The following is a 22,711-nucleotide window of genomic DNA, read 5'->3' on the forward strand; positions in this document are numbered from 1 at the left end:
AGCTCCAATAAATATTGGAAGGAGCACTTTTTCTATATGCGTTTCCCCGAGCCGCCGACCTTCCGTATCAAATGGCAGACGGCGATGCCAGCGCAACCAGAGCTCGGCAAGTTTAGAGGCGATGTGGCCTACCTTCATGCAGCCGATCGGCTGGTCGGCCAGCGCTATCACATCGACAAGCTGCTCCTCCCGGGAGTAATGTGTATATTCGGCTTGTCTTCTACCCCGGCCGATCTGCCCTGCAGTATGAGTAAGTTCCCTTATCATCCCGTTTGTTTTGTTCTAACTGATTTATTTTTTACTTCTGCAGCTGAAGTCATGTGGCGCGCCAATGCTACCGAGCGGCTGAAACTGCGAGCCGCCGAGATCGAAGCGGCAAAGAATAGGGAGGTCGCCGAGCGGGGCTCGGCTTCAGCTGGTCCGGCCAGCGAAGAGGATGAGGGGACGCAAACCGTCCCTGAAGCCTTAGACGCTCCTGCTTCTCACGACGAGGCCGCGGGCGACATAGAACCCTCTGCTCAAGCCGAGGTAGAGGGTCGTTCGGCCGACGACGTTCCTCTGGCAACTCGGAAGCGCAAACAGCCGGAGTCAGCATCTATACCAACTCCATCTGATGAGCCACAGTCCGAGTGGGGCGATGAAGCTCCGGTGTTATCCGGGACGGTCTCTATAGAGAGTACCCCTACGCCGCTCGGCTCTCCAAGGGCTACCTCTGAGGTGCCGCACTCCAGTCCTCCCCGAACCCTGCGGCGTCTCAAGCGATTGGGCGACCGTCCTTCTTCCTCCACCGGTGAGCCGTCTGGTAAGGCCGCTGCTTCGAAGGGTGATCCGAGCGGCCCAAAACTGATAAAAACCATCCTGCGCCTCCCGTCTGAAGAATACATGGCGGCCGCTGATCGGCCGGTGATCCCTAAACAGCAAATCACACTCACGGGTCCCCTCGCCAAACCTTGGGAGGCGCTCGTCTCCGAATCGCCATAATGACTCCTGGTCAGCTCGGCGATAGCAATCTTCAACAGGCGACCGGGGTATGTTGCTTTGCTTTGCTGGTTTTTTTTTTTTTTTTGATCGAGCCTCTAACTTGCTCATATTCATTCGCAGAACTGGGTGGAGCAGATTGCCATCAGCAATCGCCTAGCCGAACTGGAGGACGAGCTGAAGAAGCTCAAGGCCGCGGGGGACAGCAGACAATCGACGGCCGCTCTGGAGAAGGCCAAAAGGTTGTTGGAAGCCGAACGGGGTAAATCCTCTGGCTTGACGAGCGAAGTGGCCCGCCTAGAAGCCTTGGTCAAACAGCGGGATAAGGAAGTAAAGACCGCGACCACCCGGAAGCTTAAAGCCATCGAGGACATGGACCGGATGAAGGTGGAGAATCGGGGACTAGAGCTACATGTTAAGGAGCTGGACGCCTCGTTGACTGCCGAACAAGAAGGCCGCTCCGCCGACCAAGCTAAAGCAGAGGGGGCTTTGAAGGACCTTCAAGATGCTCTTGACGCTTCCAAGGTTACTCTCAAAGAGTATCAAGATGGGGAGCCAGGCCGGGCGGCGGAAGCGTGCAAAGCATACGTCCGCTCAGATGAATTTGGTGAAAAGTTCAGCGACAAGCTGTCCTTAACCTTTGAAGAGGTGATCAAAGTGGCGGTGGACTATATGAAGACCAAGGGCCACATACCCGCCGAGCTGTCCGTCCCTCCCGAAGATCTAGCGAGCATGATGGGCTCCATCCCCGACTCTCTTTTTAATTTCGATGACTGAATGAGAGTCTGTTAAGTTTCTTTTAAGTATCTCCGCTCTTCTGTACGCTTGCCGCTCGGGGCAGATGTTTATAAATTTTGTCTGTCCGTCGCTTGGCTTGAACGGATTTTTTCTTTTGTTATTCGTTTATTTGACCAGCGTCCAATCTCTATCTTTCGTCTTGGTCATAATTTGTCCGCGTCAGAGTACATTTGGCGAAGGAGCCGCCTGGCCATACGATGGCTTCATTCTCGCTATCACAGCCGACCCGATCACCGTTCGGCCCTTTCCACCGAGGACCTCGCATAGAGCCATTCGTCCGACGGCCTTACCGGCTCCGATTGCCCATCTTTTAACATCGAATTTTATCATCGGATCCCGACTACCTTCCGGTCGGAAGGCTTATAGGCGCCGATCCGTCTCTCGATTTTTAACGTCGGAGCTCGACGGTCTTCCGCTCGGGGGTTTATAGACGCCGGCTCATCTCTCGATATTTAACGTCGGAGCTCGACGGTCTTCCGCTCGGGGGTTTATAGACGCCGGCTCGTCTCTCGATATTTAACGTCGGAGCTCGACGGTCTTCCGCTCGGGAGTTTATAGACGCCGGCTCGTCTCTCGATATTTAACGTCGGAGCTCGACGGTCTTCCGCTCGGGGGTTTATAGACGTCGGCTCGTCTCTCGATATTTAACGTCGGAGCTCGACGGTCTTCCGCTCGGGAGTTTATAGACGTCGGCTCGTCTCTCGATGTTTAACGTCGGAGCTCGACGGTCTTCCGCTCGGGAGTTTATAGACGTCGGCTCGTCTCTCGATGTTTAACGTTGGAGCTCGACGGTCTTCCGCTCGGGAGTCTATAGACGCTGGCTCGTCTCTCGATATTTAACGTCGGAGCTTGACGGTCTTCTGCTCGGGAGTTTATAGACGTCGGCTCGTCTCTCGATTTTTAACGTCGGAGCTCGACGGTCTTCCGCTCGGGAGTTTATAGACGCCGGCTCATCTCTCGATATTTAACGTCGGAGCTCGACGGTCTTCTGCTCGGGAGTTTATAGACGCCGGCTCGTCTCTCGATATTTAACGTCGGAGCTCGACGGTCTTCCGCTCAGGAGTTTATAGACGCCGGCTCGTCTCTCGATATTTAACGTCGGAGCTCGACGGTCTTCCGCTCGGGAGTTTATATACGCCGGCCCGTCTCTCGATATTTAACGTCGGAACTCGACGGTCTTCCGCTCGAGGGTTTATAGATGTCGGCTCGTCTCTCGATATTTAACGTCGGAGCTCGACGGTCTTCGGGCTAGTCTGTAACATAGCCGCTCGGCAAACATACTAGCCATCCTTTAATTTCATTTCTGCTTCCTGCATTACAAGGACATGTGCGACTAGAATATACACAAAAATGAATTACACCAGTGCACCTTTCATCCGGCACGATAAGGCTGGAGATGATTTGCACTCCATGGCCGATCCAGCTGCCGTCCGTCTTCATCCTCCAAATAGTAAGCGCCCGAGTGGAGCTTTTTGATAACCTTGAAGGGGCCCGCCCAGGGAGCTTCCAGCTTGCCGACGTCGCCGACCGGCTTGACTTTCTTCCAGACAAGGTCACCGACCTAGAACGATCTGGGGATTACGCGCCTGTTGTAGTTTTGCTTCATCCGTTGACGGTAGGCCATCAGCCGGACGGACACCTTGGCTCTCTCTTCGTCAACCAAATCCAGCTCCATGTTTCTCCGCTCGGCGTTGCCTTCATCGTAACTCTGGATCCGGACGGATTCGACACCGACTTCGACGGGAATCACCGCTTCGCCGCCATATACCAGATGAAAAGGCGTGACGCCCGTTCCTTCCTTTGGAGCCGTTCGGATGGCCCATAGGACGCCCGGCACTTCATCCACCCAACTTCCTCCCAAATGATCGAGTCGAGCGTGCAGAATACGAAGAATTTCCCGATTAGCTACTTCGGTTTAGCCGTTGCTTTGGGGATAGGCTACATATGTGAAGTGTTGCTCAATGCCGAAGCTTTTGCACCAATCTTCGAGCAATTTTCCTGTGAACTGCCGCCCATTGTCGGAAATAAGTCGACGGGGGATGCAGAACTGACAGATGATGTTCTGCCAGATGAACTTCTTGACCATCTGCTCGGTAATCTTGGCTAGCGGCTCGGCCTCCACCCATTTGGAAAAATAATCAACCGCCACAAGTAAAAATTTCCGCTGCCCGGTCGCCATAGGGAATGGACCCACAATATCCATTCCCCACTGATCAAACGGACACGAGACCGTTGACGCCTTCATTTCCTCCCCGGTCGGTGGGAGACATTGTGATACTTTTGGCAGGATAGGCACGTCGACACGGTCCGAGCGGCGTCTGCTTGTAAGGTTGGCCAGAAGTATCCGGCCAGCAGGATCTTCTTAGCTAGTGATCGTCCGCCCGGATGCCCACCACATGATCCTTGATGCACTTCTTGGAGGATGTAAGCCGAGTCTTCCGAGCTCACGCATTTCAACAGCGGGCGAGAGAAAGCCTTCTTATAGAGTTAGTCACCAATAAGTGTGAACCGACCGGCTCTCCTCCTCAGTAGCTGGGCCTCATCCCGATCGGACGATGTGGCACCCGAGCGGAGAAACTCCATGATGGGTATCCGCCAGTCGCTCGGAGATGTGAGGCCCTCCATCCGATCGACGTGCGCCACCAAAGATACTTGTTCAATTGGCTGCTGGATGGCGATCGGCGTTATTGAGCTTGCAAGTTTGGCTAACTCATCAGCCGCTTGATTCTCCGCTCGGGGTATCTTCTGGATAATAACTTCTCTGAAGTCGGCCTTGAGTTTCTCGAAGGTTTGAGCGTAAAGCTTGAGCCGAGCGTTGCTGATTTCAAAAGTACCTGTCAGCTGCTGAGCGGCCAATTGGGAGTCTGAATGGAGTGTTACCCGTCCGGCCCCTACATGTCGGGCAGCCTGTAAGCCAGCTATAAGGGCTTCATATTCTGCCTCATTATTCGTAGCTCTATAATCCAGCCGGACGGATAAGTGCATCTTCTCTTCTTGGGGAGACAGCAATAAGACACCAATACCGCTCCCGAGCCGAGTGGAGGATCCGTCTACAAATACCTTCCACATGGCTTCGGGCGCTGGCCTTTGTATCTCGGTGACGAAATCCGCCAAGGACTGCGCTTTTATCGCTGACCGGGGCTGGTATTGAATGTCGAACTCGCTTAATTCTGTTGTCCATTTGATGAGTCGCCCGGATGCTTCTGGATTCAGTAATACTCGCCCGAGCGGGCTATTGGTTTTGACAATGATGGTATGCGCCAGGAAGTATGGACGAAGGCGCCGAGCGGCGAGGACCAGAGCGAAAGCCAGCTTCTCGAGCCCAGTGTAGCGAGATTCAGCATCTTTTAAAATATAACTAAGAAAATACACAGGCTCTTCCCCGCTCGCCTTCACTAGTGCCGAGCCGATTGCTTGCTCGGTCGAAGACAAGTAGATACAAAGTGGCTCACCCGCAGCCGGCTTGGCCAATACAGGGAGAGAGTTCAGATATGTCTTCAAATCTTCGAACGCCCGATCGCATTCTTCGCCCCAGTGAAACTTAGTGGTCTTGCGCAAGATTTTGAAAAAAGGAAGGCTCCAGTCGGCGGTTTTAGATATGAATCTGGACAAAGTAGTTATCCGACCGGTCAAACGCTACACTTCCCTCGTATTTCGCGGAGGCGGCATGTCTTGTAGAGATTTCACCTTGCTGGGATTTGCCTCGATACCCCACTCGGTCACTATGTATCCTAAGAAACATCCTCCTTTTGCTCCGAACAGGCATTTCTGAGGATTTAGCTTGACTCCATATTTCTGTAACGTTCGGAAGGTTTCCTCCATGTCTTCGAAGAGATCAGCCGCTCGGACGGACTTGATAAGGATGTCGTCCACATAAACTTCCAGATTCCGCCCGATCTGCTCCTTGAACACCTTGTTCATCAAGCGTTGATAGGTGGCTCCCGCGTTCTTCAATCCGAACGGCATCACATTATAGCAGTAGGTGCCGTCAGCCGTCACAAAACTAACTTTTTCTTGGTCTTGCCGGGCAGCCGGCGGTAGAATCCACCAGTTGATCGATTCGGGGTAAGGGGTAAAAGTCCTTTGGGCACGCCTTGTTAAGGTCCCGAAAATCGATGCACACTCTCCACTTGTTGCCGGGCTTGGAAACTAGCACCACGTTCGCCAACTAGCTCGGGAACTGGACCTCGCGTATATGGCCGGCCTCCAAGAGTTTCTCCATCTCCGCTCGGATTATGGCATTCTGCTCGGCGCTGAAGTCCCTTTTTCTTTGCTTTACTGGCCGAGCGTCCGGTCGGACGTGGAGCTCATGCTGCGCTATACTTGGTGAAATTCCGGGCAGCTCATGTGTCGACCAGACGAAGACATCATGGTTTCTTCGGAGGCATTGGACCACCTCCTCTTTCTGATTCGCCTCCAGATCGGACGCGATGAATGTTGTGGCCTCCGATCGGGTCGGGTGTATCTGCACTTCCTCTTTTTCTTCATAAACTAAAGAGGGAGGCTTTTCAGTGATGGCGTTTACCTCGATCCGGGGCGTCTTCCGAGCGGAATTGGCTTCTGCTCGGACCATCTCGATGTAGCATCGCCGAGCGGCCAGTTGATCTCCCCGTACTTCTCCCACTTTGTCATCCACGGGGAACTTGATCTTCTGGTGGAAGGTGGAGACGGCCGCTCGGAATTCGCTGAGAGCTGGCCGCCCCAATATGACGTTGTATACCGAAGGAGAGTCCACCACGACGAAGTTAGCTGTGCGCGTCCTTCTGAGCGGCTCCTCTCCCAGAGATATGGCCAAACGGATCTGTCCGACCGGCTGAACTTCATTGCCCGTAAACCCGTAAAGGGGGGTTGTCATGGGCAGCAGCTCGGCTCGATCAATTTGCAGCTGATCGAATGTTTTCTTGAATATGATATTGACCGATCTCCCTGTGTCAATAAAAACGCGGTGAATAGTGTAGTTGGCTATTACCGCTTTGATGAGAAGGGCGTCGTCATGGGGGACTTCCACTCCTTCCAAGTCCCGGGGTCCGAAACTAATTTCGGGTCCGCTCGCCCGTTCCTGGCTGCAGCCGACCGCATGGATCTGGAGCTGTCGGACGCTCGCCTTTCTTGCTTGGTTAGAATCACCTCCGGTCGGCCTGCCAGCGATGATGCTGATCTCGCCTCGGGAAGTGTTACTTCTATTCTCTTCTTCCCGAGCGGACGGTCGAGACAGTTCTCTAGACATTCGGCGATTCTCACGCCTGGGAGAGCGATGCCGATCAGGAGTTTGTTGTTTTCGCCTGTCACTTTGAGTCCGATCGGCTTCATGAGTTCTCTGTCGCCTATCGGATGAGGGAGATCGTTGACCACCACTTCGAGGAACGGGTTGAGCAATCAAGGGAAGACTTCGACAATCCCTTGTGTTGTGCGTATCCATCCGGTGGAAGAAGCAGAACATCGGGGTCCATTTCTTCTTTGGCTTGGGTCGGGCGGCAGCTACCTCTTGCACGTGGGACCTTGCATAGGGGGAGTGGATTGCTTCGGCTCTCGGTCCTCTGGGTGGATGAGCAGCGTGCGGCTTCCGCTCGGCAATAGGAGCCCGCTCGGTTGGTGTTTCTTTTTTCCGGGCTGCTTGGGCTTCCTCTACGTTGATGTATTCGTTGGCCCGGTGTAGCATGTGGTCGTAGTCTCGGGGCGGCTTGCGAATGAGCGACCGGAAGAAATCCCCATCCACTAGGCCTTGTGTGAAGGCATTCATCATTGTCTCCGAGGTGGCCGTTGGAATATCCATGGCCACTTGGTTGAACCGCTGGATATAGGCTCTGAGCGTCTCTCTGGGCTCTTGCTTGATTGCGAACAAGCTGACACTCGTCTTCTGATAACGCCGACTGCTTGCAAAATGATGGAGGAAGGTCGTTCGGAAGTCCTTGAAGTTTGTGATAGACCCATCTGGCAGCCTCCGAAACCATCGTTGAGCCGATCCAGAGAGGGTGGTTAGAAAGACTCGACACTTCACCCCATCCGTATATTGGTGAAGGGTAGCCGTGTTGTCGAATTTACCCAGATGATCATCCGGATCGGTGGTCCCATTGTATTCGCCGATTGTCGGGGGCACGTAGTGCTTTGGCAAAGGATCCTTCAAGATGGCTTCTGAGAATTGGCGATTAATCCGCTCGGGCGATGCGTCCGCTCGGGGGGCTTTCCCTTATCTGTCTTCTCGTCTCGGTCTTTCATCAGAAGAAGATCCCCGATCTCTATGGGTTGCTGCAGCTTCGGGGGTGCGGAATAGGGCCCGATGAAATGCAACGGTGGCCTGCGGTGCTTCCGCTCGGCCACCAGACGCAGACGTTGCTTGCTGCTCCGGCCGCTCGGCTGCTGCTTTCTGTTTTTGCTCCACAAGCTTGGTGGCCCTCAACTCGACCAGAGCGTCGAGTTCCTCCGTAGAGAGCGTCACCGTGTGTTGTCGTCCAGTCTCGTCCATTGCTTCCGCTCGGATGCAGGAGCGTTCCCACAGACGGCGCCAAATTAATCCTGTCCGAATGCTGAATCAACGGACGCTGGGCACGTGGTGCTTCCCGGCTGCTGACGTGGGTCTTCGATTGGTTGCACGAACCTTCGGTGAACCTGCACAGAAGTCGGGCCGGGAAGGGGTTCCCAGCGGCGACCCTCCGACGCTCAAGTCAGGCAAGCAAGCAACAGAAAAGAGTGGCTCCAAAGGTGTTGAACGCGTACCTCCGGCGAAGTATGAGGCTCTTTATATAGAGTGGTGAGAGAGCTCCTGCACGTCCACCGAGGCACCTACATGTCCGCAGCCCATACCTCGGTATGTGTCTGTCAGAAAGCTTACCTGACGTCATACTGCTACAGTCCAAGTATGTCCTCGATGGGACAACAGAACACCTCGTTGTCATAGGACTTGACAGCTGTTATAAGATGTTCTTGTCCTTCTCTACCGACCACAGGCCGGGGTGTCCGGCAGGCCGGCTGGACGGGAAGTCCGTCCGGCCAGCCCTCATCTTACGCGCCGGACGGCACTCACCTCCCGTCCGGCCTGCCGTTGGTATCGATATGCTGGGGATATTTTCGGTAGGGTACTATGTAGGGACTGTTAGCAGTATGTCACCTTCTCTTAGGCCTTCCGCTCGACTCCTTGTTACTGTTCCATTGAGCGTCGGAACCCCGAGTTCTGTCGGGGCGCCTTTTGCCTTCGGCTATTCACCGGTCGGCCGGCCGGGGCCGGTCGGGAGGTCGGCCCCTCCTTCTCCGGTCGGCCCCTTGGCCTTTTGACTCCAGCGTGGCATTGACCCCTCAAAATGGGGGTCCCCTGTTCTAACCGCCGGATCAACTAACATTCGGAATAAATTTTTTTGTTTAAATTCTATTCGAAATTAAGTATATAGTAATTTTTCTAAGAAATATGATTTCATGTCTTTTTTTAGAAATTTTTTCAGAATTTTCTGTTTAATATATTATTTCTTATGAACTTTTTTAATAAAAATCATATTTTAAATTTTAAAAATATTTCTTAGGATCATCTTTGTGAACTTTGTTTTTTGTGAACCCTTACCATTTTCTATATATAAAAAAAATTCTAAAATTTTTTGACCATTAGTGAATTTTCTATGAATTATTTATCCAAATACTACCTTTTAATATTAAAAATTCTTAATAAGTTATTTTTTGAAATTTTATTTTTTTTCAAATAAATTTACTATAATATACATATTTATAAATTTTTTCAAGATTTTTCCGGCATAAAAAATATTTTTAAGTAATTTTTAAAGAAAATATATCTTTATGTAGAAACAAATTTCTAACTACTTATATTAATTTTAATTTTTCATGAAAATTATATCCCTAGTTTAGATATTTCTGTTTAACTATTATAAAAATTTTCATATTTTTACCATGATTAAAAATATTTTTTAAATTATTTTTTTCAAAAATAGTTTATAAATTGTGAAAATCTAGATTTTTTAAATTTAAAGTTCATGATTTTTATGGATGATAGTCATTGTATTTTTATCTCTTAGACTCTATTTTAAATTTACTTTAAGTTATTTTCGTAGTATATCCTTATTTTTAATGTGATCAAAGGGGAAGCTTTAGAGGTTAAGTCTAGGGGATGGTACATTTTAATTTTTACACATTTTTTTAATTATAAATTATATACTTGTTACCAAACTGTTTTTGTTTTTGTTTTTGTTTTTATTTTTATCCTAACTTAACTTGATTTGTTCATATTAAAAAGGGGAAGATTGTAATTACCCCGTGATAGTTTTGATATGATCAAACAAGTCAAGTTAGGTCCTGTTGTGATTTGATGTCTTGTGTCTAAGTGTGTAGAAACTTAGGAGCATAAGAATTTGAGCAAAAGATGCAGCTAGCGAGAAGGACGGCACGGGAGAGAGTTGATGGGCTCGGTGCATCCAAGGGACGAGGTGCTGCGGAAGAGTACACTGGCCGATGAGAAGGAAGCGCGCGACATTTCCGAGAGATGAGAAGCTAGAGTGGAAAACTACTCGAGAAGGCCAGAAAATAAGTTTGGGTGAGTCCAATTCCAGATGACCGAAATCACCCAAGTGAGCAGAGCCAGAGTAGAAGACCCGAACTGAAAGTCAACTTGAAGTTGACTATAATTCGAGGGCCTGGACCTGGTCCGGGCACTCTGATCCCCCGGGCAGTCAGGGGGTGCCTCGACTTGCTCAGCAATGTGGATAAGATTCATAGGGGTCAGGGTGCCCGAAGCTGGTCCAGGTGCCCAGACTAGAGAGTTTATACAAACTCGTTACGACGCAATCTGTTGCGACGTGGATAAAGTTTTATCCATGCTCAGGTGCTTGGAACCCTACTAAGTGTTCGGATCAAGGTTATAAATATAGCCATGATCCCAGTAGTTCAGAACAAAACTTGTAAATGATTCTCTTTCTGTTCTACTACTTTGTTTGTGAATTGTCAATATTGTAAGAGGCTAGTCTGCCCAAAGGAGATTTTTAGTGAGTTTTAATTGCCTTGAATTATCAATCCTCTTATTGCAAACCAAGTAAATCTTTCTATACCTCTCTCTTTAATTAATTAGTTTCTTAATTCTTTTGTACAAAGGTTTGTCTTAATCAAGCTATAAGATCGAGAAAGGCATTTATTTTTTTTTATGCTGGACAATTCACCCCCTCTTGCCGGCCACCGGGGACCAACACAAAGGACTCCAAACTAAGCTGGATCATGTTAGAGGAAGTTGGGTAAATGAATTATCCAGTGTGTTATGGGTCTACAGCATATGCCTAGAGAAGCCACATGTATAACTCCTTTTCAGCTTGTCTATGGTGGAGAAACAACCATCCGGTGGAAGTCGACTTGGAGTCTGATCGGCGATAGTTATATAATCATGACAATGTCAATCAGCACCTTAAGTTGCTCAATCTAATAGACAAGATTAGAGATAAAGATGTTGCTCGGTTGTCGTCATATCGTCAATGAATGAAACAAAATTATAATCGGAGGGGCATCCCAAGATCCTTTCAAATAAGCGACCTCATTTGGAAGCGGATCAAGTCAATTGGGGATGTCAGTAAGTTAGAGCCACAATGGGGAGAACCATACAAGGTGGTGTAGAGACTCACCTTGGGATACTATTATCTTCAGGACACTAAGGGAAGAAACCTAGAGCGACCGTGGAGTGCAAACTACTTGCAACCTTATCGAACATTAGAGGATGCTGGTAATTTGTTTATATATGTTGTTAAATATGCATGCTCAATAAAAAGACAAGCAAACTTAGCTCAGGGGTCATGACTTCCAGACTCTCGAGCCTTAGCGCCGAGTTTCCCCATACCCTCCAATCGGTCACCCGGTCGGGGGTTCAATTCTAGACTCTCAAGCCTCAGCGCCGAGTTATAAGTGGGTTTCCTCATGCCCTCTGATTGCCCGTCCGGTCGAAGGTTGTATTCCAAACTCTCGAGCCTTAGTGTCAATTTATAAACAGGTTTTTATTAGGATTAAAAGGAATTTAGATATCTCCATAATGGTATGATTTTATCTACTTTAGGCCTAAACCCTCATGATTTTATTTTTGGGCTCTACCCAAAAGGCTTGATGCCAATAAAGATATCTTTTTCTACTATGTTTGCAACCTTGCAACCTTAACAATCTCCCCCCCTCAAACAAAGGACCCCAAGATCCCTCTCATGAATCATGTCACTCTTGACCTGCTCAGAGCCTCCCCTCGAGCATCAGGTCACTCTTGACTTACTTAGGGTCTCCCCTCAAGTATCAAGTCACTGACCTACTCAAGCCTCTCCTATTTCATTCAAGATTTCACCCAGATGGTTCAATTTTGGATCATGGCTTTCTTTAGTGCTTCTTCTAGCAATTAGTTCAGTGAAGAGCGACCTCACTCTAATACCAATTGTTAGTTGAATTTATTAGATTAGTTTTATCTGTAGATTTATCTTCAAGATTTTTATTTATTAAATTATTTTTGATAGAAATCTCTAGATTGACATTATCTAGATTATCAAATATTTTATTAAGAAATTTATTGATTTTATTTATTTTAAGTCCGTCAATGTTATCACTTGAATTTTTAGAACTATTTAAGTTTGAATTATTATTTAAATTTTTAAATGTATTAAAATTTAAATTTTCTGAATTATTACAACTAAAATTTTATTAATTATTTTAAAATTTTTTATTTAATTAAATCTAAATTTTTAGATTTTCTAAATTAATTAAATCTAAATTGTTTAATATATTTACAGGGGTATTTTTATGAATATCTAAATCATCATGCAGATTTATAGAAGAATTTTCTAAACTATCATGTACAATATTTAAATTGCTATTGATAGGGGTATTTTGATAAAAACTATTAATCTTAAGCGCGACCCCCTAATTTTGTAGGCTTCTCCGTTGGATTGAGCTCGAGCTTGGATTCATTTCAAAGACTGAGTCTTGGGGTAAGTAGTGTGGGATGAAATGAAAGTATTAAAATTCGATTGGAGTTGCACCAATTCAGAGTATTTTACAATAGAAAAAAATTGTCCAAATAGATAAATGCACCAATTTAAATTATATCAAAAAGCTCAAAACCAAAATAGAAAATTAAAAGAAGGTTTTGAAAGTCAACCCTTTACCTGATTGGTAGTTGCACCAATTCAAAGCCAACTTGGTTCTGATACCACTTGTTGGATCAGAAAGATGCTAAAGGGGGTAAATAACATTCTTCGCTTTTTCTCAAAATCAAGAATACGCAGCGGATAAAAAGATAATGAAAAAGAAACTAGAAGGAAGAAGACAAGCACGCGCTAATATAAATAATTTTTTACTTGGTTTGTAGACTTTGATGACTCATACTCCAAGGTCCATGGTCATCAAGTGCTTTCGTTGGACAATCCACTAATAGTTTGAAAAGTTACAATAATGAAGTACAAGAACTATATATGAAAGGTTACCGACAATAGAGAAAACTAAGAAGAGCTTGATGTTTGGTTGTCGATGGAGTGTTACAGCATCGTAGAAGCTTTTTCGGAGTAGCGCGCAAGAATGAAAGTTGGAGCAGATATTCTATTGAAGTTGTCGATCGAAGGCCCTTATATAGGCTCATTCTAGGAGCCTGGAACCCCTTTGGGTGCTTGGACCATTGCTGACGTGATGATCTCTCGTCGAAACTTGATATGTCAAGTTTATCCACCTCCCGGCGCCTGGACCTGCTCCGGGCGCTTGGACCGTTAACCCACTCCAACTCAACTTCTAGATAACTTTTCTGGTCTGAGCGCCTGGACTAGCTCCTCGGACCTAGCCCACCCAGGTTCCTAGCCAGGCATCTGCCCTCCGATCGGCCATTCAGTCGGAGGTTAAATTCTAGATCTAGAGCCTCAGCGCCAAGTTATGAGCGAGTTTTCCCATGCCCTCAATAGATCACCAATCAGAGGTTCAATTCCAGACTCTTAAGCCTCAATGTCGAGTTATAAGCGGGTTTCCCCATACCTTTTGATTGGCCACTCGGTCGGAGGTTCAATTCCAAAGTACTCTCAAACCTTAGCGTCAAGTTATAAGCGAGTTTCCTTGTGCCCTCCGATCAACCACTCGGTCGGAGGTTCAATTTCAAATTCTTGAGCTTTTGCGTCGAGTTATAAGCGAGTTTCCCCTTTCTCTTTGATTGGCCACCTGGTTGGAGATTCAATTCCAGACTCTTGAGCCTCAGCGCTAAGTTATAAGCGCGTTTTCCCATACCCTTCGATCGGCCACCCAGTCGGAGGTTCAATTTCTTACTCTCGAGTCTCAGCATCGAGTTATAAGCAGACTTTCCCATGCCCTCCGATCAGCCACTCGGTCAAAGGTTCAATTCCAGACTCTCAAGCCTTAGTGCCAAGTTGTAAATGGGCTTCCCTGGACCCTTCGGCTATCGGTCGTTGTTCAAAATTTTCCTAACGGCCAAAGTGATACTTATGTGAGTTGGCAGCGGTTCAAGTACTACTCGCACAAATTCGAGCAAATAAATTGGTGTCATGCCAAGGAAAAATGACATGACATAATGCTTAGGAAAACACCATGGAGGTAAAAAAAAGTAGTGGAAAAATATATACATCAAAACATCATAAGTTTTTAAGTTCTTCACAAGACTAAGGAGATGAAACCCTGTAGGAGAAGTTTCTTTTAAGTACACTAAGCAAAGTCTTCGAAGGCGTCCTCTGGAATGCTCTCAAAATTTTTTGACAACGAATAAATTTCTTAGGGATGTCCACTGTTAGATGGCCTGCTTCCCTAAGTTGCTTTATAACCCCTTCTGTGTCATAGCTAAACATTTTGGAGATCCAACGAGCGACTATCATGTTGAAGTCCTGAGAGCGTAGATATTCCACTCGAAAGGCCTCGATCCAATCAGGGTCCCCATCTTTGTAACTCGTCAACTCGAGCTTTATGGCCTCCAGCTCGACATCCTTGGAGTTTATGACATGTTTATTCTCTTCAAACTGAAGTTCTTGATCGTTAGTTCAACGATTTTGTTGACCCACTTAGAGGTAAGAGTGGCCTCTGTTTCTTCTAGATTTTGGGCGAGGGTGAGGGCTTGGGCATCAATGTTCTTCATGTCCAAGTCAGCTATGGCTTAGACTTTATGAGTGTTCTCTGATCGAAGGCATGACTCAGATTACTTCTGTAGCCTCTCAATCCGGACGGTCTGGTCGTGTCCTTTATCTTTTTCTCCTGTAAGAGCCCACTCAGCTCTTAGCAATAATTTGGATTGGCTCTCAAGTTCACTCTTCAATTGAGCCAGTTCAATTTCGAGAGGCTCGCCAAAGCCTTGAGAGGTTCTCACTCCTCCTACTGAGCCCTACAGAGTTCGATAGTTGTGATTTAGCTCTGCCATGTTTTGGCAAAGTGATAAGCCAACCACCTAGAACTGATGAAGTAATGAATGATTAGTGCGACATACAATAAAGAAATGAATATGAGACAATGTAAATAACTTACCCCTGTGACATCTTGGGAAAAACAATCGACCAACTCCTCAGGAGAGAATTCGGCCATGCAGGCCCGAGAGTCCGCCCAAGTCTGAGCTAGGGGGCTTTGTATTTTTATTAGATGCTGGGGGTGAGTGACTCGGCTGCGTGGGTGTAGAGCCACTCGTGAGAAGGTAGTCGGGGTGTGGCGCTAACCTTCTTGGGCTTGTGTTGTCTGCTTAGTCCCTGTGAACTAGACTTGGACTTTGATTTGGGGGTGGAATATATTTGGAGCGAGGTTGCGATGGTTCGGTCGAAGGAGGTGATAAAAAAAAGATAAGCTATACAACAATCACGCCTGTCAACAAGGCAAAGATTGACAATGTCTTCTCGGATGAAGCAAGAGTTGGGGGGTCAGTTCCAACTATCGGAGGAATGAAGGAGGGGCTCTCTCTCTACTCAAACAATGGACGCAGAGCTGGTGCTTCAAAGGAAATTTATTGTGCGGGGGTAGCTGATCGACGCCTCTTGCATCATTGACGTTGAAGTAGGGGTTCTCCAGAGGTGGTGGACTCGGAGGAAACCTCCACTAGCAACAGAGAAGGTCGGGGCGGCATTTCCTTGGTATTTGCGACTGAGTCACTTCTTGCGACTTAGTTTGAGCCCTCTTCATTGGTCGGCCCCTCGGTTGAGCCGATCAGGATAAGCTCGTGGCTTCCAGCTCGTCTTCACCGCGGGCATCTAGTTCCTCATTGTCTAATTTGGTGGAGTCTCTGAGACAAGCTTTCCACATGGTTTTGGTTACAAAATAGAAAAGAAAATTAGTTAGATACAACAGTAAAGGGAGATCAGATTTCTTACCGAAGCTGTCAGGCAGTCGGACTTGGATGGGGTTAAGCCCGAAGATTTACATAACGCCCTCCACAAGCAGCTTGTGAATGTTGAACTTCAAACCGGATGGTTGATTGGAGGAGGTACGGTAGATCAACTCCCATCAAAATACACTTATCTCGGGAATCGGGGTAGTTCCATTTGCCAACCAGTTAGGAAGACTACTAGAGTGACCGGTCAGAGATAAAAATAATGAGATTTCCAACCTTTGTTGGAAGTTGACATCTTATCAAAGAAAATGAATTCACTCAAACTTAGAAGATAAAGACACCCGACTCAAATTTCTTTTGATAATAGAAATAATGAAAGATTCAGGGGTATAGGGGGACTCGGTACAAGCGAAACAAGATGATGACTCCACACAGTAGCCTAATGGAATTGGGGGATAACTGTGGGAGGGGAATATGGAAATAGTTACAAATTTCGATGAAGAAAGGATGCAAGGGAAAACAAAGGGCGACTAAAAATTGAACCTTAAAGAAAGTTAAGTAGCCGGTAAGGGAAAGGTTGGAATGATCGTGGTCTAACAGGATGACAATGTGGTGGTCGTGGGGAAGATTATAAGTAAGGCGCATCTCGTCCACTTCCCCACCATTGAAGTCGGAGGCGGTGGAAGTATACCAGAGACCATGGACGTTAGTGGGAGGAGCATTGGCCATGGGGAAGAAGAAGAATGAACGAATAAGGTAGGGAAAATGCACTTACGATGGGAAGATGGAGCGTGAACCGTCACTTGCAACAGCAAAGGAAGTTGAGGAAGAAGGTGAAGGAGAAGACAAAGAAGAAGAAGAAGATGCAATTGTGAAAATGATAAGGGTTGTATCAAAGGTTGTAAACTTTAAAAACCCTAGTGGTGGCCTCCTACAGTCGTCTGATCATGGTATCAAAGGAGAAAAGATTAATTCGGATCGTTGAATTTAAACTTCCAGGAGTCACATCAAATCTCAATAGTGGTCTGTCATTTCAGATATCTTTCTCACAGGCTTGTGCCATGTGGCAGAAATATAAAGGTTGCATTTATTAGGGATGGTAAACATGCTTATGATAAAAAAGACGTGTTCATCATACTAAGCATTAATGATGAGTAACATGTCCAGTTTTCAACGCGCCAATGTGATGTCAACTTCGGCAGAGCAACGAAACAAGGACTGAGTGTCTGGTCAGAGAACGAGAGATATAAGAAACACAAGTGTCTAGTTAGTCGGGCTTGTAGTCTCCTTTGACTAGACTTGAAGGGAAGGCTTATAATATGACAAATAATGCGAGACCCCGAAGTTGGGGTCAAAGTCAAGAAAATCGGTTGAGGTGGCGATTAAGATCAAAGAGGGATCAACAATTGGGGGCAAGTGTGGTTGTATGTCTCAGCCAAGTGTGGTCGCATGTCTCGGTCGAGTGGTCTAGCCGATTGGACCTTTGGTGTGATCAGATCCTAAATTCCTCAGGATTGATGAAACCTCGAGTTGTATTGGTGTGATTCAGAACTGAGTCAGGTGTCATGACCAAGTGGTCTGGCCGATTGGACATTCGATCCAATCAGACATGCTAGGCACATGGCCTGACTCGACCGGACTCTTTGGCCGAGCGAAAAGGTTGAGCGAAAGTCAAGTCCTCGAGAGGCTTATCATTCTTTAGCCAACCCAACCCCAACCATGAGTGAAGGCCGATCGAACATCAAAGGGGACTCCGTCGGTCTACCAACAAAGCATGTTAAGAGCCCCTCAACCCAACAACTTAATATTCCCTTTTGACATTTTGTGTAACGATTGTCAGAGAATCAAGAGAATATTCCCTGTTCAATCTTTACAATAGAAGTTGCTACCTTGCAAAACATAGAAACAGTGAGTCCATTTCCGAAATGTGTCAGAATGTCAGAACGATGATAGGTCATTTTTTGGAATACATCAATATTCGTGCACAAAGAAAAATTGACACTGTATATGGAGTCTCCTCCTAATAGTGCATGTATGCAAAATTACGCACTCAAAGCCTATTATTCTTTTCTACTGTTCATTATATTCTTTTTCCTCTTGGTCGTCTGCTCGTTGCTGACATTTTCTTCTCTCTATTTTTCCCTTTTTGATACACAAAATCGCTTGGCACCCTTTGCTTCCAGCTTAAAGTCTTCTCACAATTAATATCGAGGTCACCTACCCAGCACGCCATCTTCCCCGATTTCAAATAGTCTCAGACTTGGTTGGGCTGATCAGGCCTGCGTCCACCTCTTGAACTTGCTCTTCAACCCAAGGTTGGTTTCACCTCCCGACAATGGAGGCATCTCCTTTACCCGCGCTTGCGCCGGCCGATGGCTGTTTCTCAATGGCGGATGACGGACCTATCATCTTCCTTAATCAATCAAAGTCTAACCTGAAAAAGCGTATCAAGTTTCGAATCCTTCGACACTCTATCCTTCTCCTACCTCACCATCATCTGATTGCAGGAGTTGGCCGCATTCCGGCGGCCTCTCAAGGCGCCACTGAAGATAAGTTTACTGTAATCAAAATCGAAACTTGATTGTAAACAACTCAGTTTAATTCTCCACGCCCGTTTTGACTCTCCACCTCATCGATCGAACTCTAGAATTCCTTGGCTTGCTTCTCCTGATTCCGCCCCTCCGAAAGCAGCATGCATTCGAGTGGAACCGGAGACCAGTCGCATGATCTCACACGCCAAATCCGATCACGAATTGAAGGCGCAGCAGAAGCAACAGAGGCAAAATAGATAGTCGAGATCATGTTACTGAAACATACATGCATCATTTATCCAAACATGCACAGAGCCGAGAGCGACAGTCCCACTGACGCCACCCCCCTCTCCTCCCTTCCCTCCGCAACCCTGCACTCTGCCTGCAATAGAAGCTCAAGAAGAAGTGTATTTCAAGACACAATCATTACTTCGTTCCGGAGAGGCAGAGCAGGAGGCGTGGAACTGGAAATTGGAAATCCCCTCCTGATCTTTTTGATTTTTCTTTCTTTCTTTCCATTTTATTTTATTTTATTTTCTCCTCGCGCGCAGTACTCGATTCACCAGAACTGGTCGCTTGATCTTCCGTTTGCTTTCTCTGTTCTGTTCTTTTTTATATGCTTAGTGGCACTGATCAGTTGTTGTCGGGCCGGGGAGAAGAGGTGTAATAATAGGGCTACGAACGAGGTGAGCCGTCTTCGATTTCGGCATGGGAAATCACAGAGCGAATCGCGTAAGAGCGAAGTAATAATTCTCTGGCTCGATCTTCTTCCCTTTCCTCCAATCCGCATGAGGGTTTACGCTTGCTGCTAGCTATACAACCAAAGGGGGAGACAAAAAGTTGTTCTTCCTCTCTGCGCCCATCATGCGACCACGCCGTGGACGATCGATGTCCATCGATTGATTCCTGCAGCTGATATATATGCATGTGTTCCTCTGTTTGTGTTTCAAGAATCGAGTCGATATGGAAGGCAACAGCGACGACGCCGGTGAATTCCAAGTCTATGATCACCAGCAGCAGCAGCAGCAGCAGCAAGAAGCGGCGACGGCGGCAGAGGATGGAACGGTTTCCATCCACAACGACTGCACTGCCGAAACCACTTCCACGATCCTTCCCTGGCCGGCCCTCCTGATCCCGCCTACAACGCCGCCGCCGCCGCCGTCGTTATTGACTTCTTTCTACCACGATCTCTACGGCGCACGGCGGCCCTTCCAATTCGCCTACGACCGCGGGGGGCCGTCGTCGTCGTCGGCCGCGGATCCGATGGGACTCGCGGCGCTCTATAACTGCAGCAACTACCTCGGCAGCGCTGGCGGGCGGCCGGGGATGCTGATGTCGTCAACCGCGGCGGCCCCTTTCGAGATGGGAAAGATGACGGCGCAGGAGATCATGGACGCGAAAGCGCTGGCCGCGTCGAAGAGCCACAGCGAGGCCGAGCGCCGCCGCCGGGAGCGCATCAACGCTCACCTCGCCCGCCTCCGAAGCCTCCTCCCCAGCACCACCAAAGTAAGCAATTAATTATTACCGATAAAAATGGATTAACCTCCTCTGTGAGAATCAATCAATCTTCCAAATAGCTTGCTAGCCTGCACACGTCTATAATCACCCTAGCTAGATACATAGAGACAAAGGTGGAGGAGGAGCCGCCTCTTTGACATGAAAAAGAGGAACCAGGGAGAGGAAGCAGGCAAAAAGCTTACACGGAGAGAGAGTAGTTGCCGGAAGGAGGAGCAGTCGAAGGAAGGAAGCACGCGCACTCGCCAGCTGTGTCAGAAGAAAAAGGAATTAATATTGCACCAGTTGCAGTGACTCGCTCGATTCTCGACCTCCTCCATCTCCATCTCCATCTCCAACGCCAAATTCCATTTCTATGTGGAAGCGTGCATGCGAACGCTGATCGACTTCCTTGCAGCTTCCCCTTCCCCATTTAGTACCTACTTAATTCTATTTTTAACATATATATACAATCATGCATATTCTTTGTAGGAGATTGGGATCGATAAGAAATTAAATCCTAAAAACATGCATCTCGTTTTCAGTCTGCAATTCACTATTGATGGAATTTGCTATTTTGATTGCATCATGAATAGACGGACAAGGCGTCGTTGCTGGCGGAGGTGATCCAGCACGTCAAGGAACTGAAGCGCCAAACCTCTGAGATCGCCGAGGAGAGCTCGCTTCCGACGGAGACGGACGAGCTCACGGTCGTCTCCGCCGACGAGGTGGAAGGCTCCGGCGGCAGCCCGCAGTCCCTAGTCCGCGCCGCCCTCTGCTGCGACGACCGCGCCGACCTCCTCCCCGACCTCATCAAAGCCCTCAAGGCCCTCAAGCTCCGCTCGCTCAAGGCCGACATCACCACCCTCGCCGGCCGCATCAAGATCGTCCTCCTCATCGCCCACGACATCGACGACCACCATCTCCAACCGCCATCCCTCGCCGCGATCCAAGACGCGCTGAAGGCCGTCATGGAGCGCGCAGCGACACCGGCATCCGCCTCCTCCTCGGCCGCGGAGGACTCCTCCGCCACCATCAGCAAGCGGCAGCGCACCGCCGCCGCCGCCGGCCTGCCCAGCATACTCGAGCACAGGTCGGCGTGAGGCCCGTGGACGATACACTCATAGCCCGATCGCACGCGCGCATGTGATTCAGAAAGTATAAGTGTGCTAATTTATGCGTTGTGTTCAATCGATTGCATGCCCACCATACGCTGCAGAGGACCAGTAGTGCTTTAACTGTTGTTACACCAATTAGGGTTTCTTGGTTTTATATATTCAAGAGGTGCTAAAGGAGTGTTCCAAGTGTAGAACAAAAGGAAAGGGTGGATCTTTTTCGTAACCAGGGTGGACTACTTGTACAACAATATATATCATGAATACATTGATCTATATATATATATCTACTTCTTGTGTTTTGATTTCATGTTATCTTTGTTGTTCTCTTGGACTTGCAGTGGCACAGTGAGTGCATGCATGCAAGTGCATGTCATCAACGTGTAGCACAAGGCATGAATCATTATCATTGAGGTACAGTTTAGTTCATCTTAATTATCAGTCTATATATATCTGTATAGCTTGGATCTTGGAGTTTGTGTTCATATATACTGTTTTTACTAAGATTTTACGTACCAAGATGGAGTTTCTGAATGAGATCATGAAAGTATTCATTGTTTTAATTTGTGCTGTCAAAATAAATTCAATGATTTAGTAGCATATAGATACTTAGATACTTGTTGATTTTCACTCTCATATATTTCACTTTGATAACATTCTTAGTATTTACATGTTATTCTTTTAGCCAAAATTATAAAATGCCTCAATTTAATTCTATTTGATTAATCCTTTTAATCTCAATGAAAATTCTCTTCAGAAGGTTTTCTATCTAGCCATGCATGAAGCCTTTCACTTAAGTGTTTCCTATGTAATTTAATCACCTTATAATCTTACATCACTATGTGGCATAATTAGGACTTAGAATAATGTACTATCTGATTAGCTAGGTGTATTAATTATTCAATTTCATAAATGACTAACTCATAAAAGTAAAATAAAAATATTCTTCTCAATTAATTGTTGAGTGTTTGTTTTCTCTTGGCTAGAGCTTGCAATGTAGCTCTGAGTCCTATTGTTTACTTTGCTCTATTGTGATCTTGATCTCAAATTAAACTTTTAGACCCTATGGATAAACTAACCTAATAAAATGCAATGTGTATAGCCAGACTACATGCATCTCAGGTGGACTCAACTAGCATAGTTTCGCTCAACCTAAGTATAAACTCATTCATCTCTGATCTACCTTATAGTCTGACTAAATCCATCTTGAACAAACTCAAATGACCTCCCATCCTATAAAATATATTGACCAATTTTGATACTTTTATAACTATCTAGATAATTTAATTAACCAAAATACTTTGATAGTTTGATGTAGAGACAGATCCATAAATTAAACCCGGGAGGGGCTTGAACTTAATGAGGTGGGTTGGGCTTTAAGTGTGGAAGTCGTTAAGTAAAAAGTTTACATAGGCAACAAAAAAAGATCTGTCTTGCCCCTACTTTGATGGTCAATAGTTATTCAATGTAATCATCTAAAGTCATTCTACAATGCTTCAACAAGTCTATCTATAGCTTTAAATGACCAGTTTGGGTAGTTTATAATCATTAAA

The 22,711-nt window shown here is 46.9% G+C and overlaps 1 protein-coding gene across 1 annotated transcript; it reads left to right on the top strand.

Annotated features, from left to right (window-relative positions):
- Positions 1-18,802: 18,802 nt before the first annotated feature.
- Positions 18,803-21,405, top strand: LOC121971191 (transcription factor bHLH30-like). The gene is made up of 2 exons (XM_042522341.1): positions 18,803-20,055; positions 20,640-21,405. Exons 1-2 carry the CDS (start codon positions 19,471-19,473, stop codon positions 21,144-21,146), a joined length of 1,092 nt encoding a protein of 363 aa, XP_042378275.1. The 5' UTR covers positions 18,803-19,470; the 3' UTR covers positions 21,147-21,405.
- The last annotated feature ends 1,306 nt before the right edge of the window (positions 21,406-22,711 follow it).

The sequence above is a fragment of the Zingiber officinale genome, chromosome 1B, assembly GCF_018446385.1.
Source record: "Zingiber officinale cultivar Zhangliang chromosome 1B, Zo_v1.1, whole genome shotgun sequence".
NCBI lineage: Eukaryota > Viridiplantae > Streptophyta > Magnoliopsida > Zingiberales > Zingiberaceae > Zingiber > Zingiber officinale.